At 37.7% G+C, this 23332-nt stretch overlaps 1 protein-coding gene across 1 annotated transcript in view; it reads left to right on the top strand.

Moving 5' to 3' along the window:
• DIAPH3 (diaphanous related formin 3) overlaps positions 1–23332 on the top strand; it is a 504213-nt gene that overhangs the window by 375086 nt on the left and 105795 nt on the right. Inside the window, exons 26-27 of the mRNA XM_073325081.1 lie at positions 17946–18041; positions 18523–18582. Of these exons, the coding sequence (XP_073181182.1) occupies positions 17946–18041; positions 18523–18582 (156 nt within the window). The remainder of the gene's footprint in view (positions 1–17945; positions 18042–18522; positions 18583–23332) is intronic.

The raw sequence follows: 23332 nt of genomic DNA, 5'->3' as shown, positions 1-23332 counted from the left end.
CAAATGTTCCCTTCAACTCTCAGTGAGGAAAAAAATGGCAATAGAAGGCTAATATCTATTTTTCTTTAATCTTTAAGACAATCTTCCTTTACCAAAATTAATATATTGATCCTTCACTTGTGTTCCAGGTGATGAGATATGCAGCTAGAAAGAATTTTAAAATTTATTTATCTGCGTATCTGGTACAATACCTTTATTGCTGTTCCATTCTTTTGGGAAACTAAGGAATTATGGTTGCTTTTTAATAATAATGTGTATATTATGTAAGGGGGTCTGGACTCCACTTATTGAAGCCACTATGGTGTGTCACTTATTTCATAATATTTGTTTTATTCAATACATTTTCTAGACACTCTAGTCTATCATGTACAGTATGTAAGTTTTCTGTCTCATAGTTTTTCATTGTTGTGGCTTACGCATACACTTTTGTTTTGTACAACTCTTTAGAGTGAAACTATTATTTTTTATTCTTTGTACTCTCTAAACGCCTGATCCATCTCCCAGAGAAGTCAACTGAAAGACTTTCAATGACTTCAATGGGAAATGGATCAGGTCTCAAGAGTTAAATCCATTTCTACCAGCCAGAGCCAGAGTAAATATGCTCTGTAGGAGGCTGGTACACAGGACTGGATGGCAATAACCTGGGTCTCTAAAAATGCTCACACTGTTTTCTAAAATTAGATAAATATGTTAACTGTATATTAAACCTTCATAAAGTTTAATTTTTATATTTATAAATATGCAATGCAGCATGAATTTTTAAATCTATTAATGGCATCTTGTCTTTCTCAGACATAAAACATAGGTGTGTGTCTCTCTAACTGCAAAACCCCAAATTTTATTATTTACATGAAATTAAAATTAACCACGCTTACGATAACTCTATTTTCTTGTGGGTTTTTTTCAAAGAGGTGGATCTGAACCCAAATGTTAGGTCCAAACATCTCCATACTTTCAGGTGTAAAAAAAATCTGGATCTGAACTTTGTGACTCAAATTGAGTGACATTTGTCATATCTGTCCAAACAACTTGGGTTCAAATGGCTCACTATAATAATAGGCCTTAAGTTGACAGGGTAAAAAAAGAAGCTACATATTTTTCATTGTGGCTCCACATTGATTCTAAGAAAATATTTAATTCAGTTAAAACACCTAAACATTGAATTCTTTCTAAAACTGGTAGTCCTTAGCAAAAATAATGCAAAAATTGACTCTTTTGATAAAGCAAACCAGAAGACAACAGACTCAGTCCTCCAAACTCTTTTCAAATATATTAAATTAATGATGAAATGCTTTGTAAATAAGATTTCTTGCTCTTCTGATGCCAGTTCAAATTATAACATTCTCTAGTTCCAAGGGTAAATAGCTAATGGAAAGGGATCTTTATGTAAATGCCCCTGGTATGCATACTAGTAACATTCAGTGACTAGCTTTGTTCATGCTGTTCAGATTCTCAGTAGAAAGCATACCAATCAATTATTTTGATCCTATCACAGTGTAAAGAACCCTAAAACTGTGATAACATCAGCTACATTTCTTGTATTATAATTGAGAACTCCATCATTGTGGCATCTTCTTTGTGCATCACTTTGAATACTGCTTAGGGAACAAGCCACTTTAATCAGTAGTTATTTACATAGTCTGCTTTTTCTTATTTAAAAGCAGCGAAGTGATGCCACAATGATTTCTTACACATCAAACCTGCAATCCACAATATAATTTTTGTTTTAATTTTTGTAAAAGTTACTCAGGAGTTGAAATAATCAGCAGCAGCATGTTTCAAATGATCTAATAAATCATGACCTCAGTTTTAGCCCTTTTCTGCCTTATATTCAACCTGTTCTTTGAGAATAAACAATTCTAATTTTGCAAACTCTATTGGAGTGCTTAGTATATTATTTCTTAATAAACTAGCTTTAGTTTCTAATTTCTGTCCTTGAGTTGTGAAATATGGATTTTGTCAATAATTGTGTACTAGACTTCAAAACAAAAAGTCATATTCCACCTGACAGCAGGATGTTGAATTTTTACTCCAGTTTAGACTATTCAGTTTCAGCTGTGCATATATGCAAAGAATTACAATTCTGATGCCATTGGGTAAAACACTTGACTTTGTCTGGAGTAGAAATTTCCTGTATTTTCTACCCTCTCTACTCCCAGCACCAACGCATGAGACTTCCATTGGAGTAATCCTCCTGGCTGTGAGTGAGAATCAGTATGTTAATAAAACTCCTTCAAACTGGCCACAATGAATCACACAAGCAATCTCCTTTCTTTAAGAGTAACAGTTTTGATAGTTTGTCATTTCTAACATAGATTAGTCAGGTGACTTTTGCTGAAAATCACAGGCCCCAGGACAATAGTAGGATCCTGATGCACATTTACATCCTGAACCATACATTTAGCCATACAAGTTACCTCAGTTCAAATATATATGAAGCAGCCAAAATAACTGGCAATAGTCCTCTATATTATTGAGTCTTCAGCATAGAATGTTAAGTTCAAGAAACAACTGAGCATTATAATTAGGTTTATAATTCTGTTTATTTGTACACCTGTATATTAGGTTAAACACTGTGGGAAATATGAAAAACAAAAGTGGATTTTGTAGAAAATGCAGTAGTGAAGACTAGCACATATATTTTAATAATACAAAGTAATACACGGATACAAAGTACAGATAGAGAAGTAAAAGTTAACCTTTATATTCAACACTTCAGGAATCTGTAGAAGGAGGGAAAAGCAAGCTGCGTGGCAATCTTCCGAGGGAGAAAGTTCTTTAGGAAGCCACGCTCTTGCATGTCATGCAAGAATCCAAAGTAATTTCTTCATCTCACCTTCCCTTCCCCTTCTCTGCTGCACTAATGATACTAACTTTAGTAGCAAGTATATCTGCTTCTCCCACAACTGCTTCCAAGCTGCCCCCTATTCATGGACTGTCCTCTGTGAACTTGTTCTGCAGGCCACTTTCCTCTCCACATTCAATTTCTCCTTAAGGACTACTACTGTCATGAAGCTCACAGCAACTGAATCACCTCTCTCCCCTTCCCAGTCTATACACACTCACATTCTGTCTTTCTGTCTCTGTACCATCACTGGTCTTTTCTCTTCATTGGGTGGGTATTTCCCTCTTCAAAGTATTCAGAGGAAGCTAATGGGTGTTCTCCCTTAGTCAAGGCTTGCAAAGGAACCAGGCACTTTCTCCTTCCTTTGTAGGAGAGAGTAGAAGAGAGGATCTGCTTCAATTGTGGGTCCCTATGTGTATTCCACTGTGGGTACATATTCATTCCCTTAGCTTGAGACCAGAGAATTCTTGCAAGCAGTGTCCATTGCTCGCACCTGTGCCCCTGTACCCCATGCTACGTACCAAAGGTATAAGGGGCAAGTTGGACTGACTGCCTCTCCAGTTCCTTCTTACTGCCACATGGCCTGAGCCAGAACCTCCAGTATCTGGAGTGTCTGGGTTTTTTTCAGCCTTGTCTTCAACCTATAAATATTTCAAAGTTTTATCTTTAGTATAGCTAGTGTAAATAGTCTTTAATAGTATAGTCAGTATTTAGTTAGGTTCCTCACCCCAGGAACCCCTACCACCACCACCCTGGCTCCTGATACTGGAATTTGACTATGCCCAGAACACCGGGCTTTAAAAGCAGTCTCCTGTCCCCATTCCTTCTTAGTCAGCGGTGATCACCTGCACTGCTTTTACTGCCTTGGGGAAGTAAATAGCTCCATCGGCTGCAATATTTGTCACTCCTTCCCTAGCCATACCTAACAGGTTCAGGAATTCCAGCTTAAAAAACACCTAGTGGAAAAGGTTATGAATGCCTAGTCAGACCCAGGCTGGGGGAACCTCCTCTATACATTGGCCAGAGTGAGCAAGGAGTACACCTCCTGTCATGTGGCCTGATTTAGGAGCGTGGGAGAGCACACTTATAAACCCTCCATCAGGGTCTCATCAGGAGAGCAGGGAATGTACTCATAAACACAAGAGCGGATTTCCCCCTTTAAGTCCATTCCTCTCCAAGCTGAACAAGCCTTTGCACCCAGCCCCTAAAGACTTAGAATGTCCTAAGTCCCAGGGCCATGATAAAAAGGCTCATAAGAGCAGGGCTCCATCGGTACCAGACTCCTCATCAGCAGTAACAATGCCAGCACTACTACCTAAGTCAAAAGACTGAGAACTGCCAGTATGGGCAAAGAGTACCCATCAGAAACCTCAGTCACTGATGGTAGCATCACAACTCAACACTCACTCAGAGTCTCTCTACATCAGCTTTATCAGAATGGGCAGAGCTTGTGACACTAATAGATGAATAACTACACACAGTGTTCCAAAATCTCACCATGACTACATCCAAAATTCACTTCTGGGATATTTTCAGAATTTCAACTAAACCAGTCAATTCACTTCCCTGTATTTTTTTTTTCCAAAGCCCCATGCCTCTGGTGAGGAAAGGAGACTTCATTCCCTTGACATAAGATGAGCATTGGCATTATACCTGCAGAAAATATAGCCGATCAGATTATCATCTAGAGTGTTTGTTGCCATAGCAGAATGAGTCCAAGCTGTATCCTCTCAGAGGATCTCTGGCTGTATCTGACTCTCTCAGATGCACGGCTCCTTCTCCTACATGGGGCCAGGGCTCACTCTGCAAGGGCATAAGTCTCAGTGGCATCACTTCAAGAGGTAATTTGCCAGGGCAGCGATATGCAGTTCCATCCACACATTCAAAACACATTATGCCTTGATCCAAGACTTTTCCACTGACCCATCCTTTGGGGGGAAAACGGTTCTACAAGCAGCTTTACCGGGTGCATTCTCGCACCCACTTCTTCTTTCAGTATTTCTTATCAGTCACCCACAGTGGAATACATATAGGGACTAACACTCGAAGAAGAAAGAGACGTTACTTACCTTGTTGCAACTGGCATTCTTCAAAGTGTGTGGTCCATATCTGTATTCCACAACCCTCCCTTCTTCCCCTCTGCTTCAGATCATGACTGAATTTGCAGCAGAGAAAGAACTGGAGAGGCAGGCAGTCAGTCCACCCCACTCCTTATACCCTCAGTACAGAGCACGAGGAGAGCAGGGGGGTGGGCATGGAGCAATGGACATTGCTTGCAAGAAACCTCTGGTCTCAGGTACATGGAGCACATGCATTCCTACAGTGGAATACAGATAGGGACCACGCATCTTGAAGAACTCCAGTTTCAAAAAGGAAAGTAGTAACTTTCCAGTCTTCCCTCTGGCTTTCCCTTCTTGTTGATTCTGGTGTTGCTCTGCTGCTGATCATTACTTTTGTCTCCACTCAGCAGCCACACTGGGTTCTGAGGAAAGAGTACAAAGTGCTGCTATGGCCAACTCCATACAAGGGGCTTGCACACTCTTAACCTCACTGAGGCTTTCCTGTGACCACAGTAACCCAAATCTAATCAACCCTGGAGCTCAACTGTGAGTTTGAAGAGTACCTCAATTTTCTTGTTCCTTCAGTCTCTCTCTCTCAATTATGGCTGCCAACTTGGGTGCTCATTGTGCCTATGTAGAAACTTTCCGATTTGATTAGTGAGTATTTATTTTTAAAATTAAATACAGTTTAAATTTTTTAAAATATGATTTTTTTCTCTGTGATCTACTACCTTCAAATGCATATAGTGCCTAAAGAGAGAAACAACTTTATGATAGTGATATATTACATTATGTTACAAATAACAGATCTTATGAGACGCTGATTTCATTTTAAAATAAAAATGTGCTCATGAACTTTCAGTTCCTTGCTGCTTACAAGTGATTTGTATGGGAAATAGTTCCCTGAAAAATGACATTAGTGGAAATATTAGTTTTCAAGTAACCTAAAACAAAGATTGCTTCCATTCTTGCCAGCTTCATTTGAATTGGAGCTGTGACATACACAAAGAACATGAAAAGAATAATTCGTAAATAGTAGACTTTATTGACCTCTTTATATATAGATGACTTTACACTTTCAGTGACAATTGTTCAATCAGCACCCCAGTCTATTATGAACAGAGCTCATTAATGTGCACAAACTTGGTCTATTCTGGTTATAATGCATATTTAATGTCACATACTTTTCTTATAGTAGCTGCTTCCTTTTTCTATAAAAAATAAATAGCCCAGGTGAACAAGAAGGGTCCTAAAATTAGTTTAAATCCACAATAATTGGCTTTTTAAAAACATTATCCTTATTAATATTTATATTACTCTAATAACCCAATATTTAAAATCCTCAGGTAAATGAGATGATAGACATTTACACCGAGGTGTAACTTACAGGACAGAGAGTCAGGGTGATAGTGAATGAGGAAGGATGATTTGGCAGTAGTTGCCTTAACTTTTCATGTATAACCTTTTTTAATGTTTAGGCTTTTGCAGAAGTGGATATAGTGCAAGTGCAAAACTTTCTTTTGTGTTAGCAGTAGTCAGTGACAGCTGTGTTTCAACCGTAGCTATCTTTTAAAAAGGCTTTTTTATCTGAGTGTTTCCTAAATTATTGAATTTATAGCATTTTATTTTATGTTGTTTATTTATAGACTAGTGTCAGATTGTGGATGGAGGGAAGCGGTGGATATGGTACACCTTGACTTTAGTAAGGCTTTTGACATTGTCTTGCATGACTTCTCATAAACAAACTAGAGAATTGTAGGCTATATAGAGCTACTCTAAGACAGGTGCATAACTGGTTGGAAAACTTCCCATAGAGTAATTATCAGTGGTTCGCAGACAAGCTGGAAGGGCATATCAAGTGGGGTCCTCCAGGGATCTGTCCTGAGTCAGGTTCTGTTCAATATCTTCATAAATAATTTAAATAATGGCATAGAGTGTCCACAAACTTTACAAGTGTACTATACCAAGCTGCGAGGGGTAATATAGGTGCTTTGGAGGACAGGATTAAAATTCAAAATGATCTGGAAAAAACTGGAGAAATGGTCTGAAGAAAATAGGATGAAAATCAGTAAGAACAAATGCAAAGTATTCCTCGTAGAAAGGAACAATCAATTGCAAACATACAAAATGGGAAATGACTGCCTAGGAAGGAGTACTGCGGAAAGGGATCTGGAGATTACAGTGGATAACAAGATAAATATGAGTCAACAGTGTAAGACTGTTGCAAAAAAAGTGAACATCATTCTTCGATGTGTTATCCGGAGTGTAATAAACAAGACACAAGAAGTAATTCTTCCACTCCACTCTGCACTGATAAGGCTTCAGCTGGAGTACTGTGTCCAGTTCTAGGTGCCACATTTCAGGAAAGATGTGGACAAGTTGGAGAAAGGCCAGAGGAACAAAAATGATTAAAAGTCTAGAAAACATGACCTATGAGGAAAGATTGAAAAAAATGAGCCTGGTTATTCTGGAGAAGAGAAGACAGAGCAAGGGTACATTATAACAGTTTTCTAGTACAAAAAATGTTGTTACAAGGAGGAGGATGAAATGTTGTTCTTGTGAACCTTGGAGGATAGGTCAAGAAGCAATGGGCTTAAATTACAGCAAGGGAGGTTTAGTTTGGACATAAAGAAAAGCTTCCTAACTGTCAGGATAGTTAAGCACTGGAACAAATTGCCTAGGGAGGTTGTGAAATTTGCGTCATTGGAGGTTTTTAAGAACAGGTTAGACAAACACCTGTCAGGAACGGTCTAGTTATTACTGAGTCCTGCTGTGAGTGCAGTGGACTGGACTACATGACCTATTGAGGTCACTTGCAGTCCTACATTTCTAAGAGTCTGTGATTTTTGCCTTTGTGATGCAATGTGTAAAGGGATCTTCTCTGTGTCAATTTCCCCTTCCCACAGAGCTACTCCAAGTTATCATGTGTCCCCACCACTAGAACACATTCTGTGCAGAGTCCCTCCCCTGCCACGCTTTAAATTCCTGGTACTGGAAAGAATGAGCAAGTGAGTAGTTCATCATGTCATAGGTTCATCACCTCATAGCTATTGTTCCGAGGTAACTTGTATGCTCTTCAGGGTGGATTTTATTTAAATCAAATTAATTTAAATCACTAGTCAGGAACACTCAATTTAATCATGGATTTCTACATAAAAGTGCATTCTTGTTGATTGTTATAACCTTAATGCATATTCTTCACAATTCAGAGACAGATATAGGTTTCCTTTTTAGAAGGTACACACTATACATTTTTAAGTGATTTATTTTGAAAACTTTTCAGATTAGTTTTACAGCTATATCAGAAAATGAATGATTGGTTATTACATTTTCCAAAGGTAATTGAAGCAGATATTTATGCAATCACTGGGAGGTGAACTATCTCCAATTCAACAGGTTAATCATTAATATTTGGAGGATTTTCTTGCCATGCTGTTTTAGGAGGAGAACATCACCAGACATACATTTAAATAGTTTTATTTAACTAAAACAACAATATTATGCATTCTGGATTTTTTTTCTTCAACAGCAAAAATATAATATTTTAACAAAACAAGCATATGAATTCTTGAATTTTAGTTAAACATTCAATTTTTAAAAATCAGGTTTGTTTTTGTTAAAATTGTTTTTAACAAACAGTTAAATGAAATATTTAAAAAAAACAAATTAAATTGACTATGTCAGCCAGGTCAACATGAGAAACTTAAAATATTGGCTTCTGCAGCTAACTCAGTTGTCTTCATCTTCATTTTCCTGTTTGTTCATAATCTGGAAAAGAGAAACAAGTTTTCCTGCTTTTTCAGGTCCCAAACAATTACTCAATTTGGAATGAGTCCAAAGGAAGAAAATATTCCTTCTACACCGGCAGAAGAAGCTACTGCTGTTAAAAGTGGGATTATCACTTTGGCAGTCTCTGAATCCAAGTGCTTAAGTGACTTCCACCAGTTCACTGGTGTGACTTTCTTTAAAACATCATCGGCAAACATATATTTCTCGAATGGCTCACCGTTAGCTCTTAAGTTTATTATAGTTGGCATTATAGAGGGATGATTGCTGGATGTCCATGTCATAGCCAACTCCTCTTCTTCAGCACTTCAGGTTTGACCCTAGTATTGAGAGTATTTGCAAGCAAATGAGCTGAAGATAGTGCTTGTCCCATTTGTTTTTTTAATGCTTGTAATTTAACTCTGTCATTGCATATTTCTCGTTTAAGATCTCACTCAGTTCCTTCCAAATTTCAACAGCATCAGCAATAAAACAGCTACTTCCCTGCATTTTGTTCAAGGCTACAGAAATAGGCTTCAGGGTACTCAGCATGTGTTCAACCTTTCTCTTAAGCCCAATGTTGAGAACTTTAGCTGTGACAGTGCCATTTATTTTTTCACGATTTTGTTCACAAACTGTCATCAGATTAGGCCAGTTCTTGATATTGTGCTGAAAACAGTCCACTGCTGAGTTCCATCGCACGTCTTGTGGGAGAGTTAGCTTGGTTCCTCCCACTTTTTTCAGAGCAGGTGCTGCAAAGTGGTTGTTATGGAAGTATTTTGCAATTTCAACAACATTAGCCTTTATTTCTGGAACACTGAAGTCTTTGGCTAGGAGGTGCATCAAATGAGCACTGCAACCATATGTTATCAGCTTGGGACTCTGTTCTAAACCATTTCTTCTCATCTTGGATATATTTGCAGCATTGTCTGTGACCAAGCTGCGTACTAGACGTTTGGTTGTTTGTTTGTTTTTTTTTTACAGTTTGTTATAGCTTTTTCTGCTACTTCTTGTAAGTATTCTGCTGTGTGTGCATTTCCTGATGTATCAATTGTTTCTGTAAGGAAGACATTCCCTTCTTCTGTTGTCATACGAGCACATACAACAGGATCATTGTGGACATTGCTCACCCATCAAGACTCAGGTTAACAATTTCACTCTCTAGACCTTATGCACACTGCTCAATTTCTCTTTCATACACTTTATCCAGCAATTTGCCTGCGACATCTGCTCTGTTGGGTGGACTGTATCCTGGTCTTAATGAATGAACCATGTTAATGAAGTGTGGGTTCTCAATCCTATGGAAAGGAGAGTTTGTTGCATAAACAAACTGGGCAATTTTTTTCATCAATTACCTCTTTTTGTAATCTGCTTGTTCTTATCACAAACTTATGTAGGGTTGTTTCTGGATGATGGAGATTTTTTTTGTTTTTGCTGCAGGTGATATACTGTGGCTAAGTGACATAGATGATGTGACTGAAACACTATCATAGTTTTACTTTGTATAATGTGGAAAATACAGTGAGGGGATTTATATACACACAGACCATGAAAAAATGGGTGTAAAGTAAAACTATTTTCCCTTATTTCCTCCTGGAAATGTGCTGGAAATGGCCCACTTGATTATCACTTCAAAAGGTTTTCTCTCCCCCCACCCCACCCTCCTGCTGGTAATAGCTCATCTTAAGTGATCACTCTCCTTACAATGTGTACGATAAACACCCATTTTTTCATGGTCTGTGTATATATAAATCTCCTCACTGTATTTTCCACTTTATGCATCCGATGAAGTGAGCTGTAGCTCACAAAAGCTTATGAAATAAATTGGTTAATCTCTAAGGTGCCACAAGTCCTCCTTTTCATCTTGGATGGTATCTTCTAGACTGAGCACTGAGTCCTATTAGTCTAAATAATCTATACAGAAGCCTCTGGAACCCCATAAGATTGGGTCCCTAATCCATGAACTATTGGAACTCATTTACAAAACTTTTCGTAAACATTACATAAATATATTGTCTCATACTATAGAATTAGAATTTATAATCCCTATTCCATGATGAAATATCTTTGAGCTATAATATATCTTTAGATAGGTTTTTTATCAAAAAACATTTTATCAAAAAAAGCCGATTTAAATTAAAAAAGATACAGACAGCATCACCATAGGCACAAACGGTGCATTCTTTAAGAAAGGTGAGACTTTCACTTTCACCTTCTCTTCCCTCAGCTGACAATCCCTATTCTGGGAAACAGTTTGGGCAGTAACCATGGCAACACAGGAGCATGTGCAGAGTCCCTGCAAGATGAGCAGTCAGATCAGCCCTCACTACACATGGATGTTGCGCAGATAATAGACACTAATATTCGTGTGCCTGTGTGCTTCCCTCCTCCCCCCCTGCAATCACAGCCATGTGCCTGTGATATGCCAAGGGTTGCCCAAATCTCAACTCCTTTCATGATTACGGCAGGAGCTGTAGCAGTCACATCAGATACCTTGGGTTGCTCCTGATGTATCAAATAGATTAGGACTTGGAGCTGCACTCCTCACGGCCCCTAAACTACCCCCTTCCCTGCTACCCTGCATTCCCCCTGGATTGTTGAAGGAGTTCATGGAGAGAAGTATTAGTTAGCTGAGACACTTCTGCAGGCACGAGAGCCACGCTGCTACTTTGCAAACATGCAAATAAAGTATGAGGTGTTATCACTGTGGAAATTATTTTTTGCATAAGGGTATAGAAATAATATTAGAATACTTGACTAATTAATACAGAATGTGAACAGACGGCAAAACAGTAATCTGTAATTTCTCATTGCCATTACCATTCCTTTCTCAGTTACTAGAGGTTCATCCTAATATTTTCAGCTCCAGAAATGGAGCACAATTTTAGCAATGTCTGCTGCAGCCTGGATAGTACTGTAATTCTTATTAATACGAGTTCTTGTCCTTTCTTAGCAGCTCCTTTGTAGTTTTCATTTCTTTTGGAGTTGATTTGAACTTTTTGTGTTGCCACAATAATTTAAATCTGAGGGGAACTATTTCTGTAAACATTTGACTTAGCTCTCCTACAGAACTTGGCTGTGGCCTGGTCTACGCCATGAAATTAAAGCAGGATAACTATGTTGCTCAGTGGTGTGAAAGATTCAGATCCCTAAATGACATAGTTAAACAAACCTAACCCCAGTGTAGACAGCCTTAGGGAGGTGGAGTACTTATGCTGATGGGAGAATCCCTGCTATTGGCATAGGTAGTGTCTTTACTGAAGTGCTGCAGCGTTTTAAGTGTCGAGAAGCCCTCATACTGGAGAGATATTAATGAGATACTTCACTGTGAACGTTCTCTTGAAATAAATGTTAAACTACTTATGCTAAACAATCTGTTCCATCTTGTATTTAGGCTTTGTCTACACTGCACTTTCATAATTAATACCTTTGTTGCTCAGGAGTATGAAAAAACACATCCCTGAACCACAAAAGTTTTAACGATGAAAAGCGCCGCTCTCCTGGCAACGAAGCTACCACCCCTCTTTTGGGGTGGCTTTATTTTGTTGCCGGGAGAGCTCTCTCCCAGCAACAGAGTGGATATACTGCGCACCTTACAACAGCGTGACTGCAGCGGGACAGCACATTGTAAGGTGTGCAGTGTAAACATAGACTTAGTTGTAAGGTTCTTGGCACCTTTTCCAGACTTGAAGAAGAGCTTTGTGTAGTTGGAAAGTATGTCTTTCCACCAGCAGAAGTTTGGTCCAATAAAAGATATTACTTTGCCTACCTTGTCTCCTACAGAACTATAAATCTGCGTAATGTGTCTGCACTCTCGGTGCTATATTTTTTTTACCACTGTCAGAAATTTAGATTTGGGAACTGAACTTCTGTTTAAATAGCTGCCAACTGTACTTCCACCTCAACTTCACTACTATGTTTGTAGTAGATACTAAATCATCAGTCTATTTAACAACAGAGGTTTAACTCATTATGGCACCAGTGTAGTACATTTATTTTCTGTGTAAGACAGTTAAATTTATTGCCACCGTAATACAAATTACCAACACAGTAAAATTTTTCTACCTTCTGGAATTTTATAGTTTGGGTTCCAAAACTTATTTTTCACCAACTTTAAAATTAAAAGCTCAGGAATTCTTGTATAAACAATTCTATTGAAGGCCAGGGAAATTCAGACTTGATAATAATATAAATGTAGTTAAATATTCGGAAGTGCTATATATGAATCCTAAAACCTCATCCAAATATGAGAACTAAATAAATAAATAAGGTTATAAATGTTAAATGAGTTAAAATGTTAACTTTGTAATTCTGAGGATGGTTTCTGAGAGTCCCGATACTTCTTCAGTAAGAGTGCCATGGCCAGATATGGTGGGTCTGCTTGTGTTCCCTCGTTTGTGTATCTTACGAAAGATATAGAAGGTCCCTTTGGTGGGTTCATAGGGGATGTGTTTGTAGAGTTTCTCTTGGAGTTGTTTGGGAAAGGATTTGATGATATCCTTAAGTTCCTGGGTAAATTGTGATGTGGGAGGTCTTTGAGTTCTTTAGAGTAGGTGGTGTTAGAAAGTTCTCAGTTGGCCTTATTAGCATAATCATCTGGGTTGAGGTTTGATCCTGTCAGTTAATTACAGTATAACAAAGAGCTTTGTCTAATTGCCATGTCATCAGTTAGATCCCAATGGAAACTGACAGTCTAACTCCCTGGTCTCAGATAAAGTTCTTAACTGCACAGCTGGATTAGGTAATGCTGACAGCACATGTGTTAAATTATTCCTGAATTGCTGCCCTGCAGTTTGACTAGCATTTCTTCAAAAAGATTTGCAGGATTTTGAAGATAGCAGGATATAGACACAACACCTTAAAGAGGAAAAATATTTCTATATAGGGTCACACTGTTAGATACTATTGGTTTGGTAAAGTGAACTTCTATCATCCTTAATGAAAAGGAGTACTTGTGGCACCTTAGAGACTAACACAGCTGCTACTCTGAAACCTATCATCCTTAATGTGACTCAACGTTGTTTTAACTGTTTCTTTGTGGAAAGGTGGGAAAGCATTTTTTAAAGTGAAAAGTCGTATCTCTGTCCACAAGTAATCTTATAACAACATAGTACTTTCCTGTTCAAACACATATTCAAAATGATATATGTGATAACAATATGCCAGTGCATTAAAACTGTTTAGCTGAATCATTTTATATCTTGAATCACTGATATTTGAGTAGTCATTGGTTAATCCTAAATATGATAATTTCAGGTCAGCAGTTTACATACATGATCTGAAGTTATGAGTGTAGGAAGCGTTATGTTGTAATACAGGGTTTATGACAATCATGTTCTTCTATTCCTGCTGATGGAGAACTAATATTTCTAGTATATTTCTGTTTAAAATTTTTAATGCCCTTATTTTAAACATATTTACTTTGTATCTCTCCTGCCAAATTTGGTTGCATAAAAGTAGGTCCTTAAATCTGTATTTAGGCACCTACATACTAATTTACTTGCCTACATTCATGTGTAGGCATTTAAATCTGCACTTACAATAGCTGCCAAAATAGAAATGTGGTTTCTAATTACAGACACAGAAATTTGAACGTTTAGCTCTTACTCTGTGTTTTGGATGGAGAAAATTAACTGTCGGTAATTTGTGTGTAATGATTATTAACCTAGTTTTGTGACTATATCCATACGAAAGGAAAAATTACTAGAAAAGTTGAGTTTTAAAAACATGTACACAATAGGTTTCGTTTGCTAATAATCTGAAGCCTTGATCTGTAGCCTAATTTGTAAATACAATATATTGCATGCAAGTGTGAAAAATGGATAGTACCCTCAAATGGCATTAATAATTACACTTCAAAAGGTTATTTTTCCTGTTAATTGAATAGGAATAATGTAATTATTTAAAGTCTCTATTCTGTATTTGTATTTATATAATGTAGTAGATTATGCTGCAGTTCATCTTTTTTGAAAACTGCTCTTTAATTCTTCCTGAAATAACTATAAAGTCTGTAGAGGTCTTGAAAAGGTAAATGGGCCGGGGGAGGTGGGGTGTGAGAGAGAGATCATAAAAGAAAAGGACAGAAGCTACATTGAAATGAGCCTGAAAGCAACAGTTCCTGTCTCTGCCAGGACCCTGATCAAGATGGACAGGCAGAATGGGCTTTTCTCTGTCTGTGCATGATGTTAGAAAGGGGTGGGGGCTTTGTTAGACTATGCAGAATTCTGAGATGAATAAGGAATTTTTTGGGTTGCATAAACTTATTCATTTTTTCCCCCTCAAAACTGAGCCCACAACTATTCCTCAGTAACTAGTGATGGTACAAATTTCAGGGTATGCTTTTTTGTTCAGCCCCTTTTGAATTACTAGTATGCATAACATTTACAGATTTTACTAATGACAAAGACTTTTTTTCCCCTTCTTTGTAACTCAAATAACTGAAAGGTTGTGCCTCAAGTTTTCCAAGAGCTTCACCTTTGTCTTGATATCAAGCGTGTATTTCAGTCACAAACGTGAATATCTAAGAAAATCACATGAAATTAGTCAGGTGGAGTCTGAACATAAGAAAAGGCAGAGGGTAGAATATAGTGTAGCAAGAAGATTTTCTTTGTCACGAATTTGGGATTGCCATGTTAATTATAATGGGCCTAACCACTAGTGGGTTATGCAAGTCATCCTAAATGCATGTCAAGAAAACCTATATACCACTCCTCACCATCATTTATATATGCCACATACAGGAATACTATTTTTTAAATGTTTTAGCTAGTCTTATAAATATTTGTTACTTCTCTCTTCATATCCCTCTTCCTGTAAAGATAGGATCCCTTATTACCTGTGAGCCTTGCAAATGAAGAAGAAAATTATAACTAATAAAGCTATAGAAATAACTAAATAACTTCCCCACAAATAATAATAATTCCGCAATTTTAAGGATCAGTATCTTAGGTCTGTAACAAGTGCTATACTGTAAGGAAGAGATGGAAATCTTCGTTTCTAGCCCTAAACAGACATGTAGTACTGGATATTAAGCCTACCGCAGCTGAATAGTGCCTGTCCTGTCCTTCAGACCAGTGTAACTTTGGAGGGAATGTCCATATTTGGGAAAAAGGGAAACTAATCTGTCACAGCTATTTGAAGTTATAAGTAGTCTTACAAAAGATTTCTTCATGCACAAAATGCAGGTGAAAGGCCCAGTAGTGCAAAATAAATGCAATTAATTGCGTAGCTGCAGAAATTAAGTTATTAATCTGATTGATCTTTGGCCCCCATATTAATATTACATGTATTGTGGTACCACAGAGAATTTTTAAGTGACAAGAATATTTGTGAAGGAATTGATTTACATTTGAAATGGGTTTGCTTGAAGCAGTGACTGTTTTACCTAGCTGTAAGGCTGGAAAACTAACATTTTATATCTCCTATTTTTATTTTTAAATGTATTATTTTTTTAAATTAGAGAAGTAGTGACTGTACCTCTGTATCAGGAAAGGTTATATTTAGGAAGTTATTTTTGTTTGTTTTCGAGGATTTTTTGGGGGGGATAGAGGGGATATTAAAGTTTGGGCTAGGTTAGAATCCAGGATGCCAGACATCATGATGATGATGCCTAGCTTTTAGATAGCATTTTTCATATTTATATCTCAACTCATGTGTCCTCCTTAGTTCTTAGGCTTCTCTCTTCTGTTTTACTGGAATGCAACCCCAAACAACTTATCTCTTGGAACCAGACATTTTTGTTCATGCCCTTCAAACTGAGTGGAGATAACAGAATTCAGTGGCTAGACATTGGATCTAGGCATGTTCATATTAGAAGTCAGGCGCATATTTTTATCAGTTTGGTTAATTATCCTTTGGAACAATTTAGCAAAGATTGTGGTGGATTCTCCATCACTGACCATTTTTAAATCAAGAGTGGATGTTTTTCTAATAGATATGCTCTAGGAATTATTTTGGGGAAGTTCTATGGTCTGTGTTATACAGAAGGTCAGATTAGATGATGGTCCATATGAATATAGGAATAAAAGATCTGGCCCATTTTTTGGTTTGAGGAATGGCGCGGTTTCTTATAGCTTCCATCTTAGATGGCTTGAGTGATGCTCCTATTTCCAGCCTGGTGTCCCAAGTAAGATACCTCTGCCATTTCTCTACTTTGTGCTTCTCCATTTTCACTGCTAATCCAGCCTTCTGAATTTGGTGAAATATTGCCTTCACACGGGCAAGATGTGCCTCTCATATTTGAATGTCTATGGCAGTATCATTTAGATATTCCAGGGCAAACTCACTCATTCCTAGAGGTTTCCAAGTAAAGTGGAGGTTGGTGCAGATGGCTTTCAGTCATTAATCTGAAAGCTCTGTAGACCAGTTGGTTTACTCTGATGTTGTAAACTTGACGCTGAAGGTCAAAATTGCTCTAATCATGAATTTATTTGATAACGTAAGCAAGTTTATTCATGGTACTGTTGGTATAAATGCATGTACACAAATAATGAGTAACCTCATTTATGGTAACATTTATACTTATGGGACCGTGTTTTTGTGTCTAATACAATAAATAGAAATACTCTAAATTTGGTAAATTATTTAATATGGACCACAGTTTATTAAGCGAGAGCGCGAAGCTGGTTTCTGTACATTATCTATGAACATGTTCATTATAATCCATGTTAACTCTAGTCCAGTGTTATTCTATTGGCTTCATGTAGAGAAATGATTTTCGCTTGATTTTATAGAACAGTGACTCAAATTATCGTTTTTGTCTAATGTGATGAATGTTTTTGGGGAGACAGGCTCTCAAAAGTCTACAGAGAAGTACAATTTTTTGCTATCAGTTCAGACAACAGAATTTTAATAACAAATGTGTCCTAAACAACTTTTTGATTTTAGGCGAGGAGCTGATTCTCTAAAAGTAACCAGTTTCTGCAAGTGAAATGTGTGATTCACAATGGGTTGTGGTTTCATACAGGGTTCAGAGACGCACACGTAAATAGAACCATATTCCATTTGAAGGTAGTATTGAATCTCACTATAGAAAGCAGTTGTGTGAAGTGAATCAAATAAAGTGTGGTCCACTTTACTGAACAGCAGTACAAACGCTAATGAAACTGATTTCATTATGAGAGCTGATTTATGGGCAAGTTAAAGGCTTGTCTATGTTTGAAATTGCTAATTTTAGTAATGGCACAAGACTTTTTTTTTTCCACTCTCATGTATGCTTTGACATTGCTGTGGTAACCCTGAGGGTCTGATGGAATTCCCTCCATCTCTTTTCACAGAGGGTGACGAGACAGGAGTGATGGATAGCCTGCTGGAGGCCTTGCAGTCAGGTGCTGCTTTCCGAGACCGGAGAAAACGGACACCAAGGCCTAAAGGTGAATATTATACCTGTTCATGTTACTTTCTAAGGAATTATGACATAGAAAGACATTTTTGCTTAAAAAATGTATCATGAGTGCAGTGTGCTGCAGGCTGGAATTCCTTGGAGTCCTAGCAGCATGCATAATCCTCTTCTTGCAATGACAAATTTCACAGAGATGCTCATTCCAGTTGGCTGATGTCAGTACCAGTTTGCAAATCAATGTACTGAACTTAACATAGCCTGATTGTTATGACAAGACTCTTCTACAGAAACATATGCACCATATCTCTTTTGGGTTTATAGTAGCATAATTAAATGGGAAGAAAAAGTCATAACATTCTCCATTGAGTCAGATATTTTACTGGTATTTAACACTGCTTTGCTCCCAGAAATATTTAACCTGAAGGGGAAAAAAATCTACCTGGCAATATGGTTACACCTCTGAAAGTTAATGGATGATTGTATTATGTTTCTTTTGTTCTTCGCTTTTACAGATATACTGCAAAATCTCAGCCCAACCAATCAGAGGCCTGTTCTGAAAGCTTGTAACCATGGTAATAAACCATATTCATAAATGGCATGTTCTTCTTATCTCAGCTTAGCCTGTTGATCTGTGTTTTCTGAAGACTGCTGTGATAGTCCTGGTTTTCTATATCATTTGAATAGTGAAATAAAGTATTGGGACCTAGTTGTTAAAGGATTACCTGCCTCTCATATGTTGCATCCCTAAACTATCTTTTCAGGGTACTTTGCTGACCTAGTCTAGCCTTTGATGTTTTTTTTTATTTTAATTTTAGTTTTGTTTTCAGATGTAGCATTTAAATAACCCGAGAAACTGTTAGTTTCCGCCCCGTGCCTCCCATGGATTATGAGCTGTGTTATAGAAGTGGACTCAAGGGGCACATATTTTAACCACTGCAAAATATTGATAATGTTGAATTAGAGATTCATTGGTATTTACTCCATTTCTTTTCATTTGGCATTTTTCTTGATAAATAGAACTGCAGCTGGAGTTGCAAAGGATCAGCAGGGAGTATCATACAGTACTGTGTATTAATCTGGTAACATAAGTGGTGTTGTGTTAGCATGATGAGAGCAATTAACAAACCATGTAACGGAAGACCTTATGATCCAATACTGTTCCTAATTTTGGCCCTGGTCCTATAACCACTTAAATTCCATACATGAATAGTCTCATTGAACTTAGTGGACTACTCACATGCATAAAGTTAAGATCAGGATCAGGGCCTTTGTTTCTAATGTGTGACTATATGTTGGATAACCTACAAAATAATGTTGTTAGCTGTGTTATTAAGGATGAGAAGGCCAGACTCTCCTGTATTCAGTTACTGAAAACTAGTCCTCTCAAAATGAAGTTTGCATACTTAGTATCCATCTGGAAGTAAATTTTTCAACAAAATTTGTCAAAAATTGCCTTGACCACTTTTGAGTTGATGAAATGTTTGTCGCTTTCTGGTGAACAAATAGTTAAAAAAAAATATTGCTAATGGAGATGCCATTTGTGCTTATGAGGGACTAATTAGTCTGCCTGATTTGTTCGTTAAATATTTTTGGTTTTCTTAAATAGTTGTAACAGAAAAGGATATAGTGAATGCAAAATATAAATATTGTTTATAGCATTGTTGAAGTAACATGCTGAGAATCAATTACAAAATTGCTACAGTTCACCATACTTTTATTTGAATTGTAATTTGTATATATCTGTGTCCAGTAGTGGATATGTTCAATATTGCTATTTTTATCAGCCAGTTCTGAAGACTCTGTCAAAGAACATAGTATCATTTCCCAATCGGCAGGGTTTTTAAAAACATGAGTTGTTTTTTGTTTTGTTTTTTAAACATGGAAGCTTTAAATTCTGCAGAATTTTAGTCTGACATAGAAGTCTGATGAGTACATTAAGGAAGTAGGATGTAGCCCATGACTGAGTTTGATACTAGGATTTAATATTTTGGCGGAAGAGAACACTTGATACTCAGTCTTTAATCTTCAGTTTTATGTTTCTCCTGTAGCCACTTTCGCACTTGAGATCTTGAAAGAAATTCTGATTTTAAAATGTTATTTTTAAAATCAAGTCATCTTAGTTTTTCTGTTATCAGTTTAGGATTAGGAAAACAAAAATATGAGCCCACTTTGAAGCATTGCCTGTTGCAGTAGCAAGCAACACATTTCAGGCTTGTTGACTTCCCTCTCAGTGTGCACTCAATAGTTCTGTATCTGAGCTGAACATCGCCACCAAGTGTACTGCACATTCTGCTGAATCACTCATTTCAATCCTGTTTGGTGGTTATAACTTTTTCTTTTAACCACTAACTGTTACCAGAAAGAATGTATCAAAATTTCCAGGCAGATGTGTGCCTGATGTCCTGCTAAAATCAGAGCTCATTTCTCTAACTACAGCTGATGAAGCAGTTATTCTGACCAAACATTTTAATAAAAATATAAAGGTTCACTTTTTTTTTTCCCATGTAGAATCTCAAATTGGACATCAGAGCTTTTTTTTCTATTTTTGTTTCTGTTTTAGTTATTCTTTAGGAAGTTGAAGTGCCATAGGCCTTTCGGTACTATCTTACCTTTTTTTATAGTCTAGAACCTCTACCTGTGGTAGAGAGATCATGTGCCAGTAATTCTAAACTGAAATCAAATGTACCAGCAGCTTCTTGATCTTGCATTAATTTAGCATTTGCCCTGGATACAGCCTCGAAATTTGAATAGAAGTCAAGGATTATATCACTGTCCTGTAAAAGCCAGTGGCTTATTTTGAGCTTAAAACAAGGGGGAACCTATTAAGTGTTAGTGCTGCAATATAGCACTTTGCTTGTTTGTCCCCGCAAATGAGGATTAACAGATTAGCCCATCATGAATGTGCTATGTAAATATGCATTTCAGAGACATACCTAGACTGAACTCCCTTTAAACACAGTGCAGACAAAAAGAATTATGAATATAGCTTTGGAAATTCACCCGCCCATTCATTCATACATGGCAAGTAGGAATATTTATTGGCTAAGTATCATCAACTTTGGTATAATCTGAGTTTTCTTATATATTCCTTTTGTATTTGTGATTGCTTATTTAGACAGTTATCTTACCAGAGTATAAAACCTCAGGGAGGTCTTCCTAAATCTGCAGGCAACTTCAGTGTCAATATTAGCTCAGCCAAAAACAGCATCCACTGCTAAGGTATACAGTTCCCCAGAGGGGTGGGGGAGAAGAAGGCGGGTGTGCCTGGTCTTCCACTTCTGTGGCAGGGGTCACTGGAGATGGGTCAGTCCCAACCACTCCAGCAGTCTCTTTTTTCAAGCCCTTTATCTGATGAGGGGGGGTTATTCAGATCTCCTATATAATAAACCTCTGCTCGGATGGTAGGCAGGTGCCCACCACAGTTGCTTGAGCTGCCTCCCTCCTCTTCAGACCACTGCTTCCTTTTTTGGGGTGCCCTGGATGTGTGCTGGGAGGGTTCCCTTCTACAGTCTCAGGAGAGAACTCTGTGGGACTCGAATAAATTGATTCACTGGAGGACAGTGAATGGGCTGCCAAGTATTAATGGATTGACTTTGGTACATGGCAGAGTGAGGGGCATCATTTAAATAAATCCTCGAGTAACATATCACAAGGATTTAAAAAAAAAAAAGTTTAGCAAAACATACTAATATCTATTTTGAAAGCTTCTTTCTTTTGATGCTGTGGACCTGCAGTTGCTTTCTTCTCAGTCTGTTTTACTTCTTTAACCCTGCTCCGTCTCTTGGTGGAAAGTAACTATAGTTCCAAAACAGTTTTCCTTAGTTCACTGGAGCAAAATCCTCAGATGTCAGATTTCCCCTTGTAGTTTTAAATTGGTTCCCAGACAATGGGAGCTGAAGAGCCAGTGCTTGGGGTGGGGCGGAGGCAGCATGCAGAGGACAGGTTGCCATTTGCAGGGATCTGCCCGCATCTGGCACCCCGCTCCCACGCCCCAACCCCACAAACTTTCCTGCACTCTGAACCCCTCGTGGCTGTTCCTCTGCCAAGGAGGAGCAGGGACATGTCGCTGCTTCCGGGGAGCCACACGGAGCCAGGTAGGGAGCCTGCCAGCCCTGAGCCAACCAGACTATAAACCAGCCTTTCTTTGAAGATCAGAAATGCCGGTTTATAGAGCTTTCCGGTTGGTAAAGTTCCGGATAACACAGCTTTTACTGTACTATCCTGTTAGTTTTTAGCAGCTGTCGGTGGGTTTATTACTGTACACAGCTAGCTAATAACTATCCAGAATAATTAAACAGAACGAAAAATTATATACATTCTGAAATTCTTAGGTGCAATAAGTTTGGACACAACTTCATTTTTTTATAGAAAAGTCTGTAAGCCTTCTGTGTCAATCATATGACTCTCTAAATAATAAAACTCATTTGGAAAAATACACATTTCTTCTTTTTCATAGGTAATCCAAACCTATCATTTATTGTTTCAGCACAGGTGTCTAGTTCCACAAATAAACTTCCCCCTTTCCCTCTGTAACAAGGATCTGTCATCTAGATAGCATAAAACTCCATAATATTTGGAATATATTAGGTCTGAAAGATAGTTCTTCCAGATGAGGAGCTGTCCTTTAAAGGTTCTCAGGTTCTGCAGCAAGATACTTTGCTCTTCCTGTCTGCTTCCTCTGCAGTCCCTATGGTACTGTCCATTGGAAAGGCTGGGCTTCTCAAAAATCGATCATAAGGTGTCATTGGTCATTTTAGTTCCAGAAACCTAATCTCATAAAGGAAGCACTGTAGCACATAATGCCCTACGGCTGACATTTCAGACCCATGTTTTTCCTCCAATCTATTCTGTTCTTTCACTGATTGGATTGTCTTCTACCAAAGTGGCGCACACTTGTTTTCACTTCCAAATCTGGCCCATTTTTATGGTCATAATTAGTGATGATTTTATGTATATGCTGCTTGCAGTGTCTCTCTCAATTTAGATTTTTGTTTCCTGGCTCTGTTATTGCAGTGGTCTGAAACATGTTCCTATGAAGAGAAGCTTATTCTGGGAGTGTAATAGCACCTTAAGCCTCTAAAACCTTTTCACTAGATTTTTGTCATGACATTGTCCTAAAGTCATGGGGGAGCTTCTATCCACTACACTTCAATACTGCTTTTTTCTTTTTTTTCTTTTTTTTTTTTGCATTTTATTCATTAGTAACTGCATTAGTTATAAATTCACATCAATCTATGTAAATATTTAAGCTCACTCTAATTAACATAAATCTTTAGCTACAGCAAATACAACATGCTATACATACATCTCCCATAATTTACT

The sequence above is a fragment of the Lepidochelys kempii genome, chromosome 1, assembly GCF_965140265.1.
Source record: "Lepidochelys kempii isolate rLepKem1 chromosome 1, rLepKem1.hap2, whole genome shotgun sequence".
Taxonomy (NCBI): Eukaryota; Metazoa; Chordata; order Testudines; family Cheloniidae; genus Lepidochelys; species Lepidochelys kempii.
The sequence above is the reverse complement of the archived record's forward strand: the minus strand, read 5'-3'. Positions and strand labels throughout refer to the sequence as shown.